General features: G+C 36.0%; 1 protein-coding gene across 4 annotated transcripts in view; it reads right to left on the reverse strand.

Annotated features, from left to right (window-relative positions):
* IL7 (interleukin 7) overlaps positions 1-20,883 on the reverse strand; it is a 63,589-nt gene that overhangs the window by 38,860 nt on the left and 3,846 nt on the right. For all 4 annotated transcript variants that reach the window (XM_025394822.1, XM_025394821.1, XM_025394820.1 and 1 more), the window contains exon 2: positions 16,324-16,460. In XM_025394822.1, coding sequence (XP_025250607.1) covers positions 16,324-16,460 — 137 coding nt within the window. The remainder of the gene's footprint in view (positions 1-16,323; positions 16,461-20,883) is intronic.

Here is a 20,883-nt window from a genome sequence, read left to right on the forward strand (position 1 = left end):
TGGTTGCATTGGAAAGTTCTTGTGTTGTATTTTTCAGCTCCATTAGGTCATTTATGTATCTCACCAAACATTATTCTGGTTAACAGCTCCTATAATGTTTTATCATAGTTCTTAACTTCTTCGCACTGGGTTAGAACATGCTCCTTTGGCTCAGTGAAGTTCATTATTACCCACCTTCTGAAGCCTACTTCTGCCAGTGTATCCATCTCAGCCTCAGCTCAGTTCTGTGCCCTTGTTGGAAAGGTGTTGCAATCATTTCAAGAAGAGGTACTCTGGCTTTTTGAGTTTTCAGTGTTTTTTCATTGATTATTTCTCATCTTGCTGAGGTTATCTACCTTTGATGGAGTTTTTGTGGGTACTTTTTTGTTGATCCTGTTGTTGTTGCTTTCTGTTTTCTTTTCTTTCAACAGTCAGGCCCCTCTTCCATAAGGCTGCTGTCGTTTGCTGGGGGTCCTCTCCAGACCCTATTTGCCTGGGTCTCTCCCACCCCTGGGAGTGTCACTAGTGGAGGCTGCAGAACAGCAAAGATGGCTGACTGCTCCTTCCTCTGGGAGCTCCATCCCAGAGGGTTACTGACCTCATGTTAGTGGGAATGTTTTTATATAAGGTATCTGGTGACCCCTGTTGGGGTTGGTCTCCCCAGTCAGGAGAACAGGATCAAGGACCCACATAATGAAGCACTCTGGCTGGAATCCCACTCGTCTGAACTGCCTGGATTCCTCAGAGCCAGCAGGGGAAAAGACTAAGTCTGCTGATCCATGGAGACAATAGCCGCTCCCCCCCACAGAAGCTCCATCCCAGGTGTATCAGAGCTTTGTCCGTAAACCCCTGGCTGGAGATGATGAAATTCCCAGAGGGAGGCCACATGCAGTAAAGAGGGATGGGTTCAGGTGCAGCCTAAAGAGGCAGTCTGGTGATATCTGCCACAGCTGCTGTGTTGTACTGTGGAGAATTTCTCCTGAATCTGAACTACCCAATATCTCTGGCACCAACAGGGGAAAAGGCAGACTGGAGGCTGCAGTGATGGTTGCTGACCCTGTTCTAAGTTCAGTCATCTTAGGCAGCAGGTAGCCATAGTGATGGTGGCTGCCCTTCCCTCTAGGAACTCTGTAGTCTTAGGCAGCCCCCAGTCCAGTGGCCACTGAGAGAATATGCACTGCTCTGTGTTTGGAACCCAAGGCCCTTTTGCATGGGAATCTCCTTTATGGGAATCTCCCTTATGATGGGAATCTCCTGATTTGCAGGTTGCACCCATCCATGAAAAAAGTGTGGTTTCCTGGGCAGGGTAGCACAATCACTCACTGCCTCCCTTGGCTGGGGATGGGAGTCCCACTTACCCCTGCAGCCCCCAGGTGGGCCATTATTCCACTCTGATTTCTTTGCTTTCTGTCAGTTGCGCCAACCACCTAGTCAGTCCAAATAAGAGAACCTGGATACCTTAGTTGCCAGTGCAGGATTCACTTGCTATTTTTGTTATTTTGGTGGGCGCCTCCAACTGCAGCTGTTTCTAGTCAGCCATCATGGCCCAGCTCTCACTCATTAGTCTTAAGGTTAATATACAGTAATGGTTATATACTATCCTACAAGCAGCAATCTAATTACCATTAACATTCTTCACAGAATTAGAAGAAACTACCATAAAATTCATATGGACCCAAAACAGAGCCAGCATTGCCAAGAAAATCCTAAGCAAAAAGAACAAAGCTGGAGGCACCATGCTACCCGACTTCAAACTATATACTACAAGGCTACAGCAACCATTGGTCTACGTGTTCCATTGGTCTACGTGTCTGTTTTTGTACTAGTACCATGCTATTTTGGTTGCAACTGTAAATTTATAATCACAAGTGCTTATATGCTGACTTTATAACTGTCTTACTATTTACTTGAACTTTAAATATGAATTTCAACTATAGAACCTATAATTAATGAGACAATTTGAGAGACGAAGTATGAGATGGATATATTCGAACATTCTGGTGAGCTGAAGTGGGATGGTAACAGGCAGATCAAAGATAAAGATTTACTAAAGAAATATGGAAAGCAAAGCAGCCAAATATGATAAACCAAACTGTCAGAAGAGAGTGTTTTGTTTCGAGAGCATAACTTTAAACACCACCTGGTTAAGCAAAAATAAGCAAGCCATTAGGTAAACTGCAAGTAAATATATGAGTAGCACATAAACCAATAGTGAGAAGTCACTGATAGAGCCAATATGGTGAAGACTGTAAGTCATATAATGATTTTACAATATCACTGTTATGAACTGAATATTTGTGTCTCCTCGAAATTCATGTGTTGAAACCCTAACCCCCAATGTGTTGGCATTAGAAAATGAGGCCTTTGGGAGGTAATTAAGTCATGAAGGTGAACCTCTAATGAATGGTAGTAGTGCCTTATAAAGAAACACCAGAGAGTTCTCTAGCCATTTGAAAATTTCACATTCTGCCACAAGAAGATATGAGAAGCTGGCAGTCCATAACCTGGAAGAGGTCCTTCACCAGAACCCAACCGTACTGCCACCCCAATCTTGGACTTCCAGCCTCCAGAACTGTGAGGAATAAATTTCTGTTGTTTATAAGCCACCAAAGTACCAAAGTCCATGGTTCTTTGATATGGCAGCCAGAAGTGTCTAACACAGTCACTTATGTATATCGACATCTTTACAACATAATTTTGAATTATACAATATACATGACATAACATATAATTTTATGCTACACTGTAATTTTATAACTTTAAAATAACATTTAAGTTTTTAAAATGTAAACTATGTTCATTCACTCAGTCAGTCAATAAATATTTATTGAAGGGTCTTGTCTGTAACAGGTAACATTCTAGATGCTGGAGATACAAGGGTTATCAAGACAGAGAGTCTCTATCCTAAAAATATGATAATTTCAGACAGTAGCAAGAACCATGAGGAAAATTAAAAAATACAATATATTTTGAAGAGGCCACTCTAATTTTACAAGGAAGTGAGTTTTGTGCCATCAATTGACCTTTTACTACAGTGTCTGCATTTTTCTCTTGGTTGGTTGGATTTTATATTCAGTAGCTCCCCCCACCCCCTACCTTCTCCTTGAAAAGGCTCATGAGTGCTCTATTGCCTAAATTCTGACATATATAAGTTTCTGCCTGTGCACTTTATATTTGAACAATAACTTGTCTATGTATCAAAATCTGAGTCACATTTTTAATCTCTCAGAATTTTGTAGACATTATTCCATTATCTTTTGCATTTAGATGTGAAAAATCTGAAGCTACTCTGATTCTCCTCCAAATGACTTGCCATTTCCACCTTTAGAATTATTCTTCCTTGCTCTTGAAATTCAGTCACTTTTCCAAAATGTAACTTAGTAACAGTCATGTTGAATCAATTTTTATAGTACATGATATACTACTTAGCACGCACGGTTCATTCCATTTTTGCTTTAATTTGTGTAAAAACTTTCCTCCGTCCTAGGTTGTTTCACTCTTCCATTTCGATGAATTTCCTTTGGTAGGAACAATTATTCATAAAATGGCTCACTATCATCTCTTCTTATCTCTTATTGTTTCAGCAACTGTTTGTAATTTGTATTTTTACTTTGCATTCATGGTTATTATAACAAATCTATTTCATATTTTTTGTTTATTCTTCTTGTTATTGCTAACATTTTTGTCAGGTCCAAAATGGAGGGAGTGCATAATTTTGTATTTCAATGTATTTCCTTGGTTGTATAATATACTTTTTCATCTCATTGCATTCTTTTATCAACTACTCTTTGATATTCTTTTGTAAAATTCATGTATACCTTAAAACTATGGTGTGAAGTACAAATGAAGGTTTTTATTCTATTTCTTGGTGTCTGTCCTCTTCCAGAATGGACTCTCATATTCTAGGTTTCTTTTAGTCTTTTTATTTTGCTGTGGAATTTCTGTGTGGTTATCACAGAAATTCATCTTAAATTTATTTTCATCTTAAATTTATTTACATCTTAAATTTAAAGTGGACCACTCTGTGCTGATATTTATTTGACTCTACATCTCATGATCCTCTTCTCACTTATTATAGTCTCTTCTCTGTTGAATTTCTAAGTTAAGCCACGGTATTATCTGCTCTGTGTGCTCTTAGAAAGCCTGGGAACACAGCTATATGGGAAGGGGTATGCGGCAATGGTAGTGCACTGAGAAGTGGGAAAATCTGTGGTCAATTTTATTGGTGGACAGGGACTGTCCACTTTCTTTTTATTAAAGACTATTTTACAGAGTGGTTTTAGGTTCACAAAAAAATGAGAAGAAGGTATAGAGATTCCTCATATACTTGATGACACTGTGAAATACAGTTATGTGTCACTTAATGATGGGGGATATGTTCTGAGAAATGTGTCATTAAGTAATGGTGCCATTAGATGATTTCATCGTTGCACAAACATCATAGAACCCAAACCTAAATGGTATAGCCTACTACATACCTAGGTTATAAGGTATAGCCTATTGCTCTCAGGCTACAAACCTGTATAGCATGCACTAAATACTATAGACAATAATAACACAATGGTAAGTATTTGTGTGTCTAAACGTATCTAAATATAGAAGAGGTACAGTAAAAATATGGCATAAAATATTAAAAATAGTACACTTGTATAGGGGACCTTCCATGGATGGAGCTTGCAGAACTGCAAGTTGCTCTGGATGAGTTAGTGAGTGAGTGATGAGTGAATGTGAAGGCCTAGGACACTACTGTGTACACTACTGTGCTATACCTTTATATGGCTGGCATGCAATGGGTTTGTTTACATCAGTATCATCACAAACATGTGAGTAATGCATTCTAAGACATTACCACAGCTATCATGTCACTAGGCAATATGAATGTTGCAACTCCATTATAATCTTTGGGGCCACCATTGTATATGCAGTCCCTCATTGACTGAAACATTATGTCATATGACTGTGCATGTTTGGTCTTTTCCCAGATTCCTGACACACAACCCATAAAATCCTTGAAACCTCCAAAGGGATGTCTTTTTCAGTGTTAATGAGATGACTGGTGACTGGCAGCCCGTAGGTAGCCCCCAGCTCCAGCTCCAGTCCCAGCCCCTAGGATAACAAAGCGTAAATAGAGGGTTGGGACTTTTAGCCCCACCCCCATCCCCCAACTTCTGGGGAGGGGAGAGGGGATGAAGGTTATGTTGATCACCAATGGCCAATGATTTAATCAGTCATGCCTAACTCTCCAGAGAGCTTACAAATAGCTGAACATGTGGAGGTATTTGGAGGGTGGCACACCCGGAGAGGGCATGAAAGCTCCAGACCTGCTCTCCCATACCTTGCCCATGAATCTCTTCATCTATACCTTTGTAATATTCTTTATAATAAATGATAAATATTAGTATTTCCTCGTATTCTGAGAGCTGCTCCAGCAAATTAGTTAAACCCAAGGAGCAGGTTGTAGGATCCCCATTGTACAGCCAGTTGGTCAGAAGCACAGGTTAGACAACCTAGGGTTTGTGATTGGCATCTGAAATGTGGGTGGAGGGGGAAAGAGAAGTCATGAAGACAGCCTCAACCTGTGTTATATGATGTTGTCTCCAGGTAGATAGTGTCATAATTGAATTGACAACCAGCTTGTGTCCTTTGCAGAATTGATTCCTTACTTAGAATATGGGGGAAAAAATCTCCCACACATTTGGTCACAGAAGTCTTCTGTGTTGATTGTTGTTGAAGGAGAGAATAAGAAAACTTTTTTTTTCTACAGATACTCTCTGTCCCCACACATGCATAGCTTTCCCTGTTATCAACACTGTGCTCTTTTTAACAATTTACCTTTTGTTAAAGTGCATCATGGTGTATGGTGAGCTGGCCTGCATGAAGAAAGTGTTCTCATTTGGTCTTCAAGTTTCCTCCCAATTGAGAAAGAGGTGTTTTGCTTTTCATAGAGACTACCGTATTTAGGGGTCATTTTCCCAATTCACTTGCTTTTCTCCAGTAGACATTTCCACGACCTCTCTTCAAAGTGTAGTGTTAGTGAATTTTTTTTCAGGATGTTGTCCACTTTTGTCACCACTTATTTGAGTTTCCTAGGGCTTCTATAACAAATGTCCAAGAACAGAGTGGCTTAAAACAACAGAAATTTACTCTCTCACAGTTCTGGAAGCCATAAGTCTGACATCAAAGTGTTGGGAGGGTTGTCCTTTTGGAGGCTCTGTGGCGAAATCATTTCATGACTTTCTCGTAGATTTTGGTGGCTGCTGGCAATCCTTGGTGTTCCTTGGCCAAGCTAAGTTGATGCATAAAATTAACCATCAAAATAATATTACCTCATTATCTTTCTAATACCCATGGAATCAGTAGTGATGACTCTCTTTTCACTTCTGATAGTAGTAATTTGTGTCTTTTTCTTATTTTCAGGGTCAGCCTGGCTGGAGGCTTATTAATTTTGTTGATCTTTTCAAAGAACCAGTTTTGCTTTCATTGATTTTCCTCTATTAATTTCTTGTTCTCAATTTCATCTCTAATTTCATCATTTATTTACTTCTGATTAATTTAGTTTTAATTTTCTCTCTCATTTCTGTTTTCCTAAGGTGGAAAATTAGACTATTGATTTTATATCTTTTTCTTTTCTTTCTATGCATTTAATACCCTAAGCACTGTTCTCACTGTATCACACAAATATCTATTTTCTTTTCATTTAATTCAAAATATTTTAAAATTTCTTTTGAGACATTTTGTTTGACCCATATGTTATCAAAAATTGTGTTTTTAATTTCCAAATATTTGGGAATTTTCCATCTATTTTTCTTATTTTATTGATTTCTATTTCAATTACATTTTGGTTGAGAGAATGCTGTGCATGACTTGTACTTATAAAAATTTGTTAAGGTGTGTTTTATGGCTCAGTACATGTTCAATCTTGGGGAATATTCCATGTGAGCTTGAGAAAAATGTGCATTATGCTGTTGTTTGATGAAGCATTTTATAACTGTCAATTAGATCCAGTTGATTTATGGTGATTTCAAGTTCATCTGTAACCTTATTGATTTCCTCCCTGCACAATCTGTCAGTTACTGACAGAAGGCTGTGAAGTTTCCAACTGTCATAATAGATATATGTATTTCTTGCAGTTTATCAGTTTTTGCTTCACAGAGTTTGATGCTGTTGTTAGGTACGTACAGAGCAAAGATTCTTATATCTTCTTGGATAATTAGTCCTTTATTATTATATAATGCATCCTCTGTATATCCATGACAGTCTGCCTTGCTCTGAAGTTGACTTTGACTGAAATGAATATAGCTACTCCCATTTTGATTAGTGTTAACATCGTGTATCATTCCCCATCATAATATTTTCAATCTATGTGTATCTTTATATTTAAAGTAGGTTTCTTTTAGACAACATAGGTTTTTAAAATCTACTATTTTTATTTAATTTTTATAACTAGAAAAAAGTGATTCATAAAACAAAACGCCTTGCCTCTTAAAAAGCAATGTCTCTTGTTAAATTGCAACTGATTAGTCATGCTACTGAGTCATATAAACAGGAAATTTATATTTTAGCATAACGTGATGTTAAAAAACTAATTTTTATTGTAATCAATTTACATTTGCTTTTATTTGTTAACTACAATTATTTAAACATTGTCTATTTATTTACACATATTTTTGAAGTAATATTTGACAAGAATTTGATCCTTCTTTTGCTACTTCTGTTAGCAAACCAATGAAATGCAAGACCAAATCCTGATAGGTGCTGGGGGAGAGATACTTTATTAAAGAGTTTAAAAAGAATAAAAATGGTACCAGATTTGAAATGGGACAAATAACTCAAGTGTCATTAAAAAGTTCAGACACACAGGGGAGGCAGGAAGGTTAGTCAGGGCCCACTGACGGCTGCAGAAGTGGTCCCAGTGAGATCTGGCAACTACTTGAACTAAGACTAGTAGTAGAAGTCTATAGAATAAATGGAGAATACAGGTGTTAAGATGATATACTAAACTATAGAATTTGGTGATGGATGAGATGAAGGCTTTCAGAATTGAAAGACTGGGAAAATGCTAAGATTACCTAAGATAGAGAATACAGAAGCAGGAACAGGCTAAATGTGATGATAATTTAGTTCACTATTAGGCATGAGGTGCCATAGTACATCTGGGTAGAAATATCTACTTGATATTCGAATTAAATGGTCCTAGAGTTCATGGAGAAATGTAGACTTCAGGCTATATGAGAGCTGTCAGTGCAAAGATGAAAGTTGAATCTGTGAAAGCCTCTAGAATAGAGTCACAGATAAAAATATTGGAAGTTGTGAAAGCATATTATAACTGATTAATCATTAGATTTGTAGGTTTATAATTTAAAATAAAGGGATAGCCCTGTATTTGCCTACAATTAGACTGAGTTATTTCTAGAAAGCGTTTGGCCATTTCCAGCAGCCTTTATATTTTGAAACAGCCTTTGCTCTGGTGACTAAGAGTTATGTAGTTCAACCACATGAGTTATATTTAGGTAAAATAATTTTTTATGGACAAAAATATTGTACAACATCCAAAACTAGTTCATATTGATATCAAAAAGTACCTGACATTTGACTCTTAACAAATTTCCAAAGAAACAAATGTTCAAAAAAACAGGCTTCCTAGATTATTCAAAATTAGCTCTGGGTTCTCATTAATTTATGGTGTTAACAATCCGTAAACTATTTATTAAACATTTGAAAAACCACTACATTTAAGATGCTGGGCTAATAGTCTGTGAGATACAAAGATGACTCAAACATAAAATCTGTCCTTACTATATATATATAGACTAGTATGGGGAAATAAGATGCATACTTAGGTAAGTATACAAGGAGTGGAGAGTTAGAAATCATAGATAATTTTAAAATAAAATAAAGAAAAATTCCATTTGCAATAGCATTAAAGAGACACAAGATACTTAAGAATAACTTTAACAAAAGAAAGGTAAAACCTATATTCTGAAAACTATAAAATATTGTTAAATTTTAAAAGATACAAATAAATGGATAAAGGATTCCATGTTCATGGGCCACAAGCATTTTTGAGCATTATTAAGAAGATGATATTCCTAAATTAATTAATGCATGAAACAAAATCCCTATCAGAATCCCAGTTGACTTCTTTGTAGAAATTTGACAAGCTGATTCTAAAATCTTCACGTGGAATTCCAGGGGACCTGAAATAACCAAAACAATCTCAAGAAGAAAAAAAAAAAAAAAACAAAAAACACACAAGTAGAAGGATTCCTATTTCCTGATTTCAAAGCTTATCCAAAGAAAGAGTAACAAAGACAGTCTGGTACTGACCCAGGACAGATATATAGATAAACAAAATGGAATTGCAGAGTCCAGAAATAAACCCATACATCTCTGGTGAAGTGATGTTTGATGAGGATGCCAATATTATTCAAGGGGAAAGAGAGGTTCTTTCTTCTCCAAGTGTCACTTATTTGTGGCTTTATAGGAAAACTATTTCTGTATAAATTTCACACCAGCCCCTGATCCCTCCCACCTTGGTGCCCAAATTGAACCCTCTGAAATTTTATTATATAGATGTCACTACATAAAAATAAAATTATCTATCAAAAGTAAGAAACTAAGGGAATTATGAATGGAAAGATGTTTTAAACAGATAGGACAATTATAGAGTTATACTTAGGCCAAGCACAGTGACTCATGCCTGTAATACCAGCACTTTGAGAGGCTGAAGCAGGCAGATTACTTGAGATCAGGAGTTTGGGAACAACCTGATCAACATGGCAAAAACCTATCTCTACTAAAACTACAAAAATTAGCTGGGTGTGGTGGCGCATGCCTGTAATCCTAGCTACTTGGTAGGCAGAAGCACAATAATTGCTTGAAGCTGGAAGGTGGAGATTGCAATGAGCTGAGAACACACCACTGCACTCCAGCCTGGGTGATGGAGTGAAACTCTGTCTCTAAATTAATAAATTAAGTTATACTTAATATATTATAATGTACTCTTACCAAATGATGAGAATATCATCAAAATCTAATGGGAGAATGAAAATGGATCTTGAAGCTCCCCACCACTTCTCTACAGTCTGTCATTGCTTCTGTCCATACCACTCACTTGACCATAATTACTAGTATATGGAGTCACATGGTTTAGTAATTGCTCAGAGATACAACATCACCAGAGAGATTTAGATTGCATTTAAATTATAAAGCTATTTAATTTACTAATCCCTAAGAAAAGGTAGTCAATCCATAAAAAAAAATCAGTAATTTCATCAGTATAAAAGATTTTAAGGAAATAAAAACACAAGTGAAAGACAAAACTGATTTCAAAACTAAATACCAAGCTACAGTAATTGAGACTGTCTGGTCCTGGCATAGGGATTATATATCAATGGATTACCATTGAGAGGTCAGAAATAAACCCATACATTTGAGTTCAGTTTATTTTCAACAAGGGTATCAAGACATTCAATGAGGGAAAATATAATTTTCAATATCAGATGCAGGAACTATTGGATAACCACATGAAAAAGAATGAAGTTGGATCCCTACCTCACACCATATACATAAATTAACTCAATATGAATCAAAGACCAACATGTGAGACTGAAACTATAAAGCTCTTAGAATAAAACATACCTGTAAATCTTTGTTGTCTTGGATTAAGCAATAGTTTCTTTGATATGAAAACAAAAACATGAGCACAAAGAGTAAATGAATTGAACTTCATAAAAATTAAAAATGTCCTTCAAAGGACACTATCAAGAAAATAAAACATAATACAAATGATGGGAGGAAAAATTATAATATCTGATAAAGGTCTAGGATACAGAGCATATAAAGAACTCTTACAAATATAAAACTGAAAAAACAAATAACCCAATTTAAAAGTGGGTGAAAATTTTGAATAAGCAATTCTCCAAAAGAAGCTATGCAAAATGGCTGATAATAACAGCCAATAATGAAAAGATGCTTGACATCATTAGTCATCAAGGAAATGAAAATCAGTATCACTATGAGATACTATTTCACACCCACAGAGATAGCTAGAATAAAAAAGTTAGATGACAACAAGTTTTGGTGAGAATGTAGAGAAATCAGAGCCTTAACAAACTGCTGGTAGAAATACAAATGGTGCAGCCTCTTTAGAAACAGTTTGCAGTTCCTCAAAAAGTTTAACAGAGTGACCATATAATCCAACAACTTGACTACTAGGAACATTCCAAGAGAATTGCGTAAAAACTTGCATAGTCAAAGAATGGGAAACCCAAATGTCCAAAAATTGATGAATGAATAAACAAAATGTGGCATATCCACACAACAGAATTGTATTGATCCGTGAAGAGAAATGAAATACCAACTCCTGTTATCATATGGATTAATCTTAAAAACATTATGCGAAGGCAAACAAGATCAATACAAAAAGTTGCATATCATCCATATGAATTATATACAAGACTTATATGAAATGTCCAGAATAGGTAAATTCCTAGAGACAGAAAGCAGAATGCAGAATAGTGGCTGCCAGAGGCTGGTGATGGGGAATAAAGAGTTACTGCTAACAGGTAGAATATTTCTTTTGGCAATGATGAAAATATTCTAGAATTAGATAGTGATAATGATTGCATAATTTATTGCAGGCATACCTCAGAGATACTGTGGGTTTGGTTCCACTGCAGTAAAGCAAATATCACAATAAAGTGAGTCACACAATGTTGTTTGGTTTCCCAGCATATAAAAGTTATGTTTACACTATACTATAGCCTATTATGTGTACAATAGCCTTATGTTTAAAATAACAATGTATATATCTTAATTTAAAAGGCCTTTTTTGCTGAAAAATGCTAACAATCATCTGAGACTTCAGGATACTGTAAACTTTTTTGCTGGTGGAGGGTCTTGCTTCAACATTAGTGGATGCTGACTGATGAGAGTGGTGGTTGCTGAAGGTTGGGTGGCTGTAGTAATATTTAAAATAAGGCAACAATGCAGTTTGCCACATAGATTAACTCTTTCTTTCACAAAAGATTCCTCTGTAGCATGTGATACTGTTAGAAAGCATTTTATCCACAGTAGAACTTCTTTTAAAATTAGAGGCAATCCTCTCAAATCCTTCCATTGCTTTAACTAATTTTGTGTAATATTCTAAATGTTTTCTTGTCATTTCAGCAATGTTCACAGCATCTTTACTCAAAGTAAAATTATTTCAAGAAACCACTTTCTTTGCTCATACTTGAGAAGCAGCTCCTCATTCATTCCAGTTTTATCCTGAGATTTCAGCATTTCAGTCACATCTTCAGGCTCCACTTCTAATTCTAATTCTCTTGCTATTTCCACCATATCTGCATTTGCTCTCTCTATTGAAGTATTGAACCCCTCAAAGTCATCTATGACTATGAGAGTTGGAATCAACTTCTTCCAAACTCCTGTTAATGTGGATATTTTGACCTCCTCCCATGAATCACAAATGTTTTTAAGGGCATCTATTACAGAACAATGAATCCTGTTCACAAGGTTTCAATTCTTTGCCCAGATCCATTAGATGAATCATTATCTCTGGCAGCCATAGCCTTACAAAATATATATCTTAAATAATAAGACTTGAAAGTTGAAATTACTCTTTGATTTACAGGCTGAAAAACAGATGTTATATTAGCAGTTATGAAAACATTAATATCCATCAGTACTCTTGGGTGACCAATTTTGTACTGTCAACGAGCAATAATATTTTGCTGAAACTTAAAGTCACCAGCTGCATTTCTCCCTAACAAGAGACTCAGTTTGTCCTCTTAAGCTTTGAAGCCAGACATTGACTTCTCTTCTTTAGCTATGAAAGTTCTAGATGTCACCTATTTCCAGTAGAAGGATGTTTCATCTACATTGAAGTCTGTTGTTTAGTGTAGCCACTTTTACCAATTATCTTAGCTAGACCTTCTGGATAACTTGCTGAAACTTCTACACAGGCCAAAATTGCTTCTTTACTACTTCCAGAACACCATTTACATCTTTTTGTTTCTGAGTTTGGTTTACAACCAGTCTATTTGTTAGATGATAAGCAGACATCTAACAAACAGGCAGTCACTCTTCCTACTTTTAAAACTGTAACTTGCATTATACACCACCAACATTTAACCCTCACCAAAATGTAAGCTTCTTAAAAGAAGGATCTGTACTTGGTCCATCATTGTATTCACACCCAAACCCAACATCACCCACATAAATGGGTTTTTCATAGTAACTTGTACAAATCAGGCCCTAAATAAATGTTTGCTGAATGAATAAACTATCACAGAAATTGTCCTTGGGAGGTAGGAGAGTCGGGTAGAGAGCATAGAGAAAGATTCTGGCTCAGTCACTTATAAACTGGGTAACCCTGGGCCTCAGATTCTTCTGTTTTGAAACAGAGGTAGTAAGAATGCCTTTCTCAAAGGATGTTGTAAGGATTAAATTAGTTAACACGTGGAAAGCACTAAGAACATAACAAGCACTTCATAACTATTAGTATTGTGGTCTCCCCAAAACTTAAACACAGTAATGTCTGCAAAGCATCTAGTCCACACTGAGTGAATGAGTAACTAAATCTGCTCTACCAGTCATGTTGATATTAATAACTCATTCAGACTTTCTCCTTACCTCAAATTTATCCCCTTCTATGTATAGAAAACATTCTTAAAGTTACTATGGAACTACTAAATTGGACTGACTAGCTGCATTCTTTTCCATGTCTTGTGAATTAACCTCCTTAAGAAGAGTAGCCATGTTTTGTTTTTTGAAAATAGTATTATTATTGCTGCTGACGTACTTGTTCTTGTTTTTTGTGTTAATGAGATAAGCTCCTCTATATTCTCCCACCAAAAAAATGTGTCATGAGTCTGTTGGATAAAACTCTCCTTTTATGGAATTTTAATGGCATATTCTTTTGAAGTTTTATACACATATAGTTATCTATAAATGTTGAACTAGCACTAGTTTGTTCTCTGCCCAGATAATAAAATTAAATGAGAAATATTATCTTGACTCAAAAGATTAATTTAGTAGCATCATCTAATGCAATGTCCAAAATAGCAAGAAATCTAAATTAACATTTACTATGCCCTATTTTTTTTTTCTTGTCACTGGGCAAAATCAGGGACCTCTGGATTACAATGTACAGTGTAGCACAGTATCTCTTTTTAGTTTCCATATTCCTACAAGAGGTATAACACTAAATTCCTCAAGGCATCATTCCACTTCAGTATGAGTACGTGGAAGAGACAGTGGAGTAAAAGGGGGGACAGATTAGACAATTTCTCCCATCTTATGAACATTTGAGAGAGTTTTCCATTGCTATTCAGAGTTTCAATCCAATTGAAAAAAGACTAATTATCTGTTAAAACAATACATCAATCACATTGTATTGATACAGCTCTGAAACCTTGGAAAAACTCTTGCAGATGACATGTTTGTCTATGTAGAAAATTCCTAATAATAACAGACTTCTAGAACAAACAAGTGATTATAGTAAGGTTGCAGGACATAGGTTAATATACAAAAATCAATTGCTTTCCTATATACCAGCAATAAACAACTAAGATTTGAAATTAGAAACACACCATTTACAATAGCACTAAAATATGAAATACTTAGGTGTAAGTCTAATAAAATATTTACAGGATTTATATGATGAAAAGAACAAAGCTCTGATGAAAGTTTGCATTTTCAACCACATCTTCTTTTGCAGAGTTTTACACGCATATAATTATTTACAAATGTTGCCAAACTAATACTCATTTGTTCTCTGTCCAGATAATAAATTTAAATGATGAAAAAAATTAAAAAAGAGATAGCACATGATAATGGCTAATAAGATTCAATATTGTTAAGATTTCAGTAAAGATGTGAGTTCAGACCACCTCAGCAAAGCAGATATACAAATGGCAATAAGTATCTGAAAAGATGGTCAACATTGTATGTCATTATGGAATGGAAAATTGAAACAACACTGAAATACTATGGCAAGCCTATTACAATGGTTAAAATCTGAAACACTGACAATACCAAACGCTGGCAAAGACGGACGTCATTAGGATCTCATTCATTGCTGGTAAGGAGGCAAAATGGTACAGCCACTTTGGAAGAAAGTTTGGCAGTTTTGTACAAAGCTAAACACAGTCTTACCATATGATCCAGCAGTCATGCTTGTAGGTATTTACCTGAGTTGGAAACTTATGTCCACAAAAAACCCTGCATGTATATGTTTATAGAAGTTTTATTCATAATTTCCAAATATTGGAAGCAACTGAGACACATTTTTCAATCAGTGAAAAAATAAACAAGTTGTGGTGTATTCACTCAATAGACTGTTATCCAGCAATAAGAAAAAATGAAATATCAAGCCACAAAAAAGTATGGGAGATGCTTTGATTCACATTGCTAAGTGAAAGAATCCAGTCTAAAGAGGCCACATACAGACCGCATGATTCTAACTACATGACATTCTAAAGAAGGCAAAACTACAGAGATATAAACAAATCAGTGGTTACTAGGAGTTCAGGGGTAAAAAGGGAAGGATGAGCTGGTGGATAGATTTTTACCATATGATTTGTATGATATGTAATCACGGATATGTGATGTTATACATTTATCAAAACCCATAAAACTATAAAACATAAGGAATGAATCCTAATGTTAAATATGCACTTATGTAATGTATTAATGCTGGCTCATCAATTGTAATAAATGTACCATACTGATGTAAGATAAGGGAGAGTGCAGAGGGAGAGAGAGCGTATGGAAATTTTCTATTTTCTGTTCAAATTTTCTAGAAACCTAAGCTGGCTCTAAGGTATAAAATATATTAATTAGAAAAGCTTTACCCATCAAAAATAGAAAATTTAAGTCACAACAAATTATTGATTACACATAGATATAAAATACACACATAAATAACTATGCACCTACATATACACATCCAAATAAAACACATCTATTCACCATATGTTTTAAATATTTACTGTTATTTTCCCTCTCTTAATGTAATGCTTCTACAAGGACTAACATGGTAAAGGAGAAGTGAGGAAATTTAGGCGGTGATAATGAATTATGCTTACAAGAAATTTACTAGTGAATAGGACTGAAATGAATAATCGTGAGCATCTTAGAGTCTAGGAAAGAATTATTTTTAAGCTACATAATTATGTCAGCTATAAAAATATGCAGTTAGTAGCTCATTAAATTTTATTCTGTAGTTATTTCACTTTCTTGTCAAGAAATATGAATACTTGATTATAAAACTACATACCAAAAAAAAGTTCAAATTTTCCCAATGCATGAAAATGTGAGTAAAACAAAATAAGCACATACCAATAATTGATCGATGCTGACCATTAGAACACTCTCATATTGTTTGCCATCTTTACCTTCAATATCACAATCAGATGATGCTACTGGCAACAGAACAAGGATCAGGGGAGGAAGTCCAAAGATATACCTAAAAGAAACTGAATTCAACAGTAAATAAGAATGTGCTAAATGTTATATCATATTGCATTTGATTGTGGGGTTTCAATGGACTGGACTATTTATTTCTAATAATTTTAAAAATACATCTTGATTTGGAGATACTACAGGAAGAACGCCAAAAGTTGAACTTATGTAACAACCAAAGTGGAACAGTATTTTGGAGTGTAGCATCCTTTCACTTTTTTATTTTGCAATTACTCTTTAGGAAAGTGTAAAACAAGAGTGATGAAATCAGAGACTGCTTCTGAAAAACACTCAAGGGTGTTAATCAATTTGAATTTATGTTGAACATCCCCATAAGAAAAGACATCCACAGGTTAAGAGATGCACTACATTTCAAAGAGTTACATATTGTTGAAATTTTATGATGTACTGCACATAATTGTATATTTTTGTAAAACTTGATGGTAGTTTGTATGTCTATTTGATTATTGGAGGCAACACTGTGGGAGGGATTGCACTGTAACTACTGTAACTGCACGCTTTCTTTTTAACAATGAACCCTGAAGGGTTTACATTCCCAAAAGTCTTACAAAGTTTATGTTTGTATTTTGGGACTCCTCTCCTATCCTTTCACTATCTTCTGTCTCTGAATCCCCAGAGACTCAGAATCCTTTCAAACACAGCGCTGTCCAGCTTCTTGTCATGTTAGAAAAACTCAATAAATAAATTCACATCCTCAGATAGAAACCAATGATTTCTATCTGGTTTTTTGTTTGTTTGTTTGTTTTTGGTTTTTTTGTTGTTGTTTTTTTGTTTTTGTTTTTTTTGTTTGTTTGTTTGTTTTTTGAGACGGAGTCTCGCTCTGTCCTCCAGGCTGGAATGCAGTGGCCGGATCTCAGCTCACTACAAGCTCCGCCTCCCGGGTTCACGCCATTCTCCTGCCTCACCTCCCGAGTAGCTGGGACTACAGGTGCCCGCCACCTCGCCCGGCTAGTTTTTTGTATTTTTTAGTAGAAACGGGGTTTCACTGTGTTAGCCAGGATGGTCTCGATCTCCTGACCTCGTGATCCGCCCGTCTCGGCCTCCCAAAGTGCTGGGATTACAGGCTTGAGCCACCGCGCCCGGCCCCCTCTACCTGTTTTTGATAACTCTTCCCAATTAGGAGCAATTGTCTAATCAAAAGGACTGAAATAAATGGTATTATTTCAGGCCGAAAAATGGAAAGCCAGTGGTTCCCACAAACATTAAAATCTGATCATACAGGGACCTATTTCTTCATAAAACTGCCATAGTGTTTTATTTATTATCTTTTTGTAAACTCTGAGGCATGTTTATGATATATTTCCTGTGAATTTCCCAAATGAACTTTAATTGTACTCGAATGCAAGACATTTCACTTGTGTGCCTTCTCTGATTACAAGTACAAGCAACACTCCTTCAAACCCAAGGAACTAATATTGTGACAGCCTGAAGACTGTTAGGGATATCACAAAGTTTCCAGTAACACTGTCATCCATTATATCATGATCTGTCATATTAAACCATCAATAACACCTCCCAATAAATCAAATGACCCATGTTATTACAAATAGAGAACATTGTCTGGGTAGCAGTTATGAAAACAAACAAAAATCTAACTTCTCATCTGCATATGTGACAAGAAAATAAGAGAAACAAAAATCCAATAATTTTATTTATACAAATCTATTCATAACTCTGCCACTAAGTGCCTATATGCATGATGAGCATGAATTAACTCAGGAGACAGATAATGATGATGATGCTAGTTACCTTTAATTGAGTACCTGCCATGTGTCAGGAACTTTATATATAAAATCTCTAATACATATATATATATATGGGAGTGTGTATGTGTGTGTGTGCGTGTGTGTGATATATATATATATAGATATATAGATATATAGATATAAAATTTGTAAATATCCAAAAAGATCTGCAAATTAGTCTTTCTGTAACACATACATAGTAGGTGCCAGGTATGGATGCTAACTTGAATTTGTTGCTTTACCGGGATTTGATTAGCAATGGCCATAATCTATTGATAACATGTAATCACATTTGTCTTCTGAATGAAGTTTTGCCTCTCTCTTCTACTCCTGTCCCTTCATCCTAAAGATCCTCAGTGATTGATTGCTAATTTAAAAAAATATTCTGGCAATTAAAAATGTACACTCAGATTTAAGGGGGACCAGAGCAGATTTCTTAATAATACATATTTAATATACTGTACAGTGGTGAAGTCTGTGTATCTATCACTTGAATAGTGAACATTGTACCCAATGGGTAATTTTGTAATCCTTATCCTCCTCCTGCTCTCCCACCTTTCCGAGTCTCCAATGCCTATTATTCCACTCTGTATGTCCATTTGTACCACTGTTTAGCTCTCAGTTATAAGTGAGAACATGCAGTATTTGGCTTTCTGAGTCATTTCACTTAGATAATGACCTCGAGTTTCATCCATTTTGATGCAAAAGACATGATTTAACTCTTTCTTATGGCTGAGTACTATTCCATGGTATACATGTACCACATTTTCTTTTTTTTTTTCCCCTCTCTTTTTGAGACAGGGTCTCACTCTGCTGCCCAGGCTGGAGTGCAGTGGCATGATCATAGTTCACCGAAGTCTCAAATTCCTGGGTTCAAGATATCCTCCTACCTCAGTGTTTTGAGTAACTGGGACAACAAGTGTGCCCCACCATGCCCAGTTAGTTTTTTAAAATTTGTTTTTAGAGGACAGCTCTTACTCTTTTACCCAGGCCGGTCTTGAACTCCTGGGCTCAAGCAATCTTCCTGCCTTGGCCTTCTTGAGTGTCAGAATTACAAGCATAAGCCACCATGCCTGGCCGTACCGCATTTTCTTTATCCAATCCTCTGTTGATGGACATTCGGATGATCAATTGCTAGTTATTCATCAGATTCTGACCTTGTAATCAGATTTGTATAGATTGTATGGAATCATACTTTTATTTTCTCTGTCATCTTACAGGTGTCCAAAAGATATACTTCAGGAGGAGTAGATGACAGAGGAAAAATTATATAACGTATCACTTGAAATGAGCTTAAAGGAGAATATAATAAAATGATTAAATGCTAGAGTGAAAGGGATACTTTTACCGTTATCATAAATATTATTTCAAAGGTCCACCTTTTGTTTTAATACGTGAGGTTGTTTTACTTTCTGTGAGTACTAGCTGTCTTCTTCACCCCAATTTTCCGTAGTTAAGTGCTCCCCAAATTTAAATCAACCTATTTATTCACTGGATAGCATTTTGTCCATTCTTTCCAATGATGGTTGTTGGAAAATTCAGTCTTTTTGTGTATTACACATACTTTCTCAATTTTGAAACATAATTTGTCTTGCCTGTTAAGAGTGTTTTCTGTTGCCATTGTTGTCATTGAATAATTAGTCCCAGACAGACTGTGGCAATGTAAAAAGCACAGAGGTTTTGGAACATAGACACTTGAGACTTTTGACTTGTAAGACAATGGTTTGTGTGACTGTGTAAATGAACAGCATCTCTTAAGATCACTTACCTGATTTCTAAAATGAAAACTTTAGCCTAAATGATCTTTTTCATCTCGCAGACACCTTATTCTAAGAATCTACCTGGCCATCCAAATGCAGAAACTCTTTAGATCTGAAATTGCCTCAGGGACAATGCTGCAAACATACCTAGGGCCTTGGACCCACATCTCATAGGTCCCCAGCTCTCCCATTAATGATGTAGCTTGGTAGTTTGGTCTGTAATTGAAGACCTTTCTCCTACATCACATAGAGAGTAACATATTAAGATTGGCTGGTTTGAGAGTGCTTTGGACATTGTTGTCACACCCACTCCCCACCATCCTGAACTTTTAATTAGGTTACCAAAAAGATAAATCATAAGAACAATGCAAGGCAAGCGTGGGCTTGTGGGATTGCCCTTACTTCCCCTGAAGAGGCTGAAATTGGAGAATTTGTTTTCAGTAGGGAATTTGGTTAAACCAGAATGAGGTCTGTCTAAAAATTCTTGTTGGTTTTTAATGTAAGCCAAATAATACATTCAATCCTCAGATGCTTAAGTTATGGGGGTAAAAGTGAACATAAATAGTTTTCTACAATCCATCAACTCCAGTCTTTATCAGTCTTTAAAACCAGTTTTTACTGAATGTCCATTGCATAGACCTATTTTCACTGATAATTTGATTCCATAACCACTTCATGAGGAAGTAGGTAAGTACTGCAAGTTATTCACATTTATAGATGGAGAATCTGGGGCACAGAAACAGTTATGTAGGAAAACTCCACGCCGGGCACGGTGGCTCACGCCTGTAATCCCAGCACTTTGGGAGGCCGAGGCAGGCGGATCACGAGGTCAGGAGATCGAGACCATCCTGGCTAACACGGTGAAACCCCGTCTCTACTAAAAACACAAAAAATTAGCCGGGCGTGGTGGC

This window comes from Theropithecus gelada, chromosome 8 (genome assembly GCF_003255815.1).
Source record: "Theropithecus gelada isolate Dixy chromosome 8, Tgel_1.0, whole genome shotgun sequence".
NCBI classification, from domain to species: domain Eukaryota; kingdom Metazoa; phylum Chordata; class Mammalia; order Primates; family Cercopithecidae; genus Theropithecus; species Theropithecus gelada.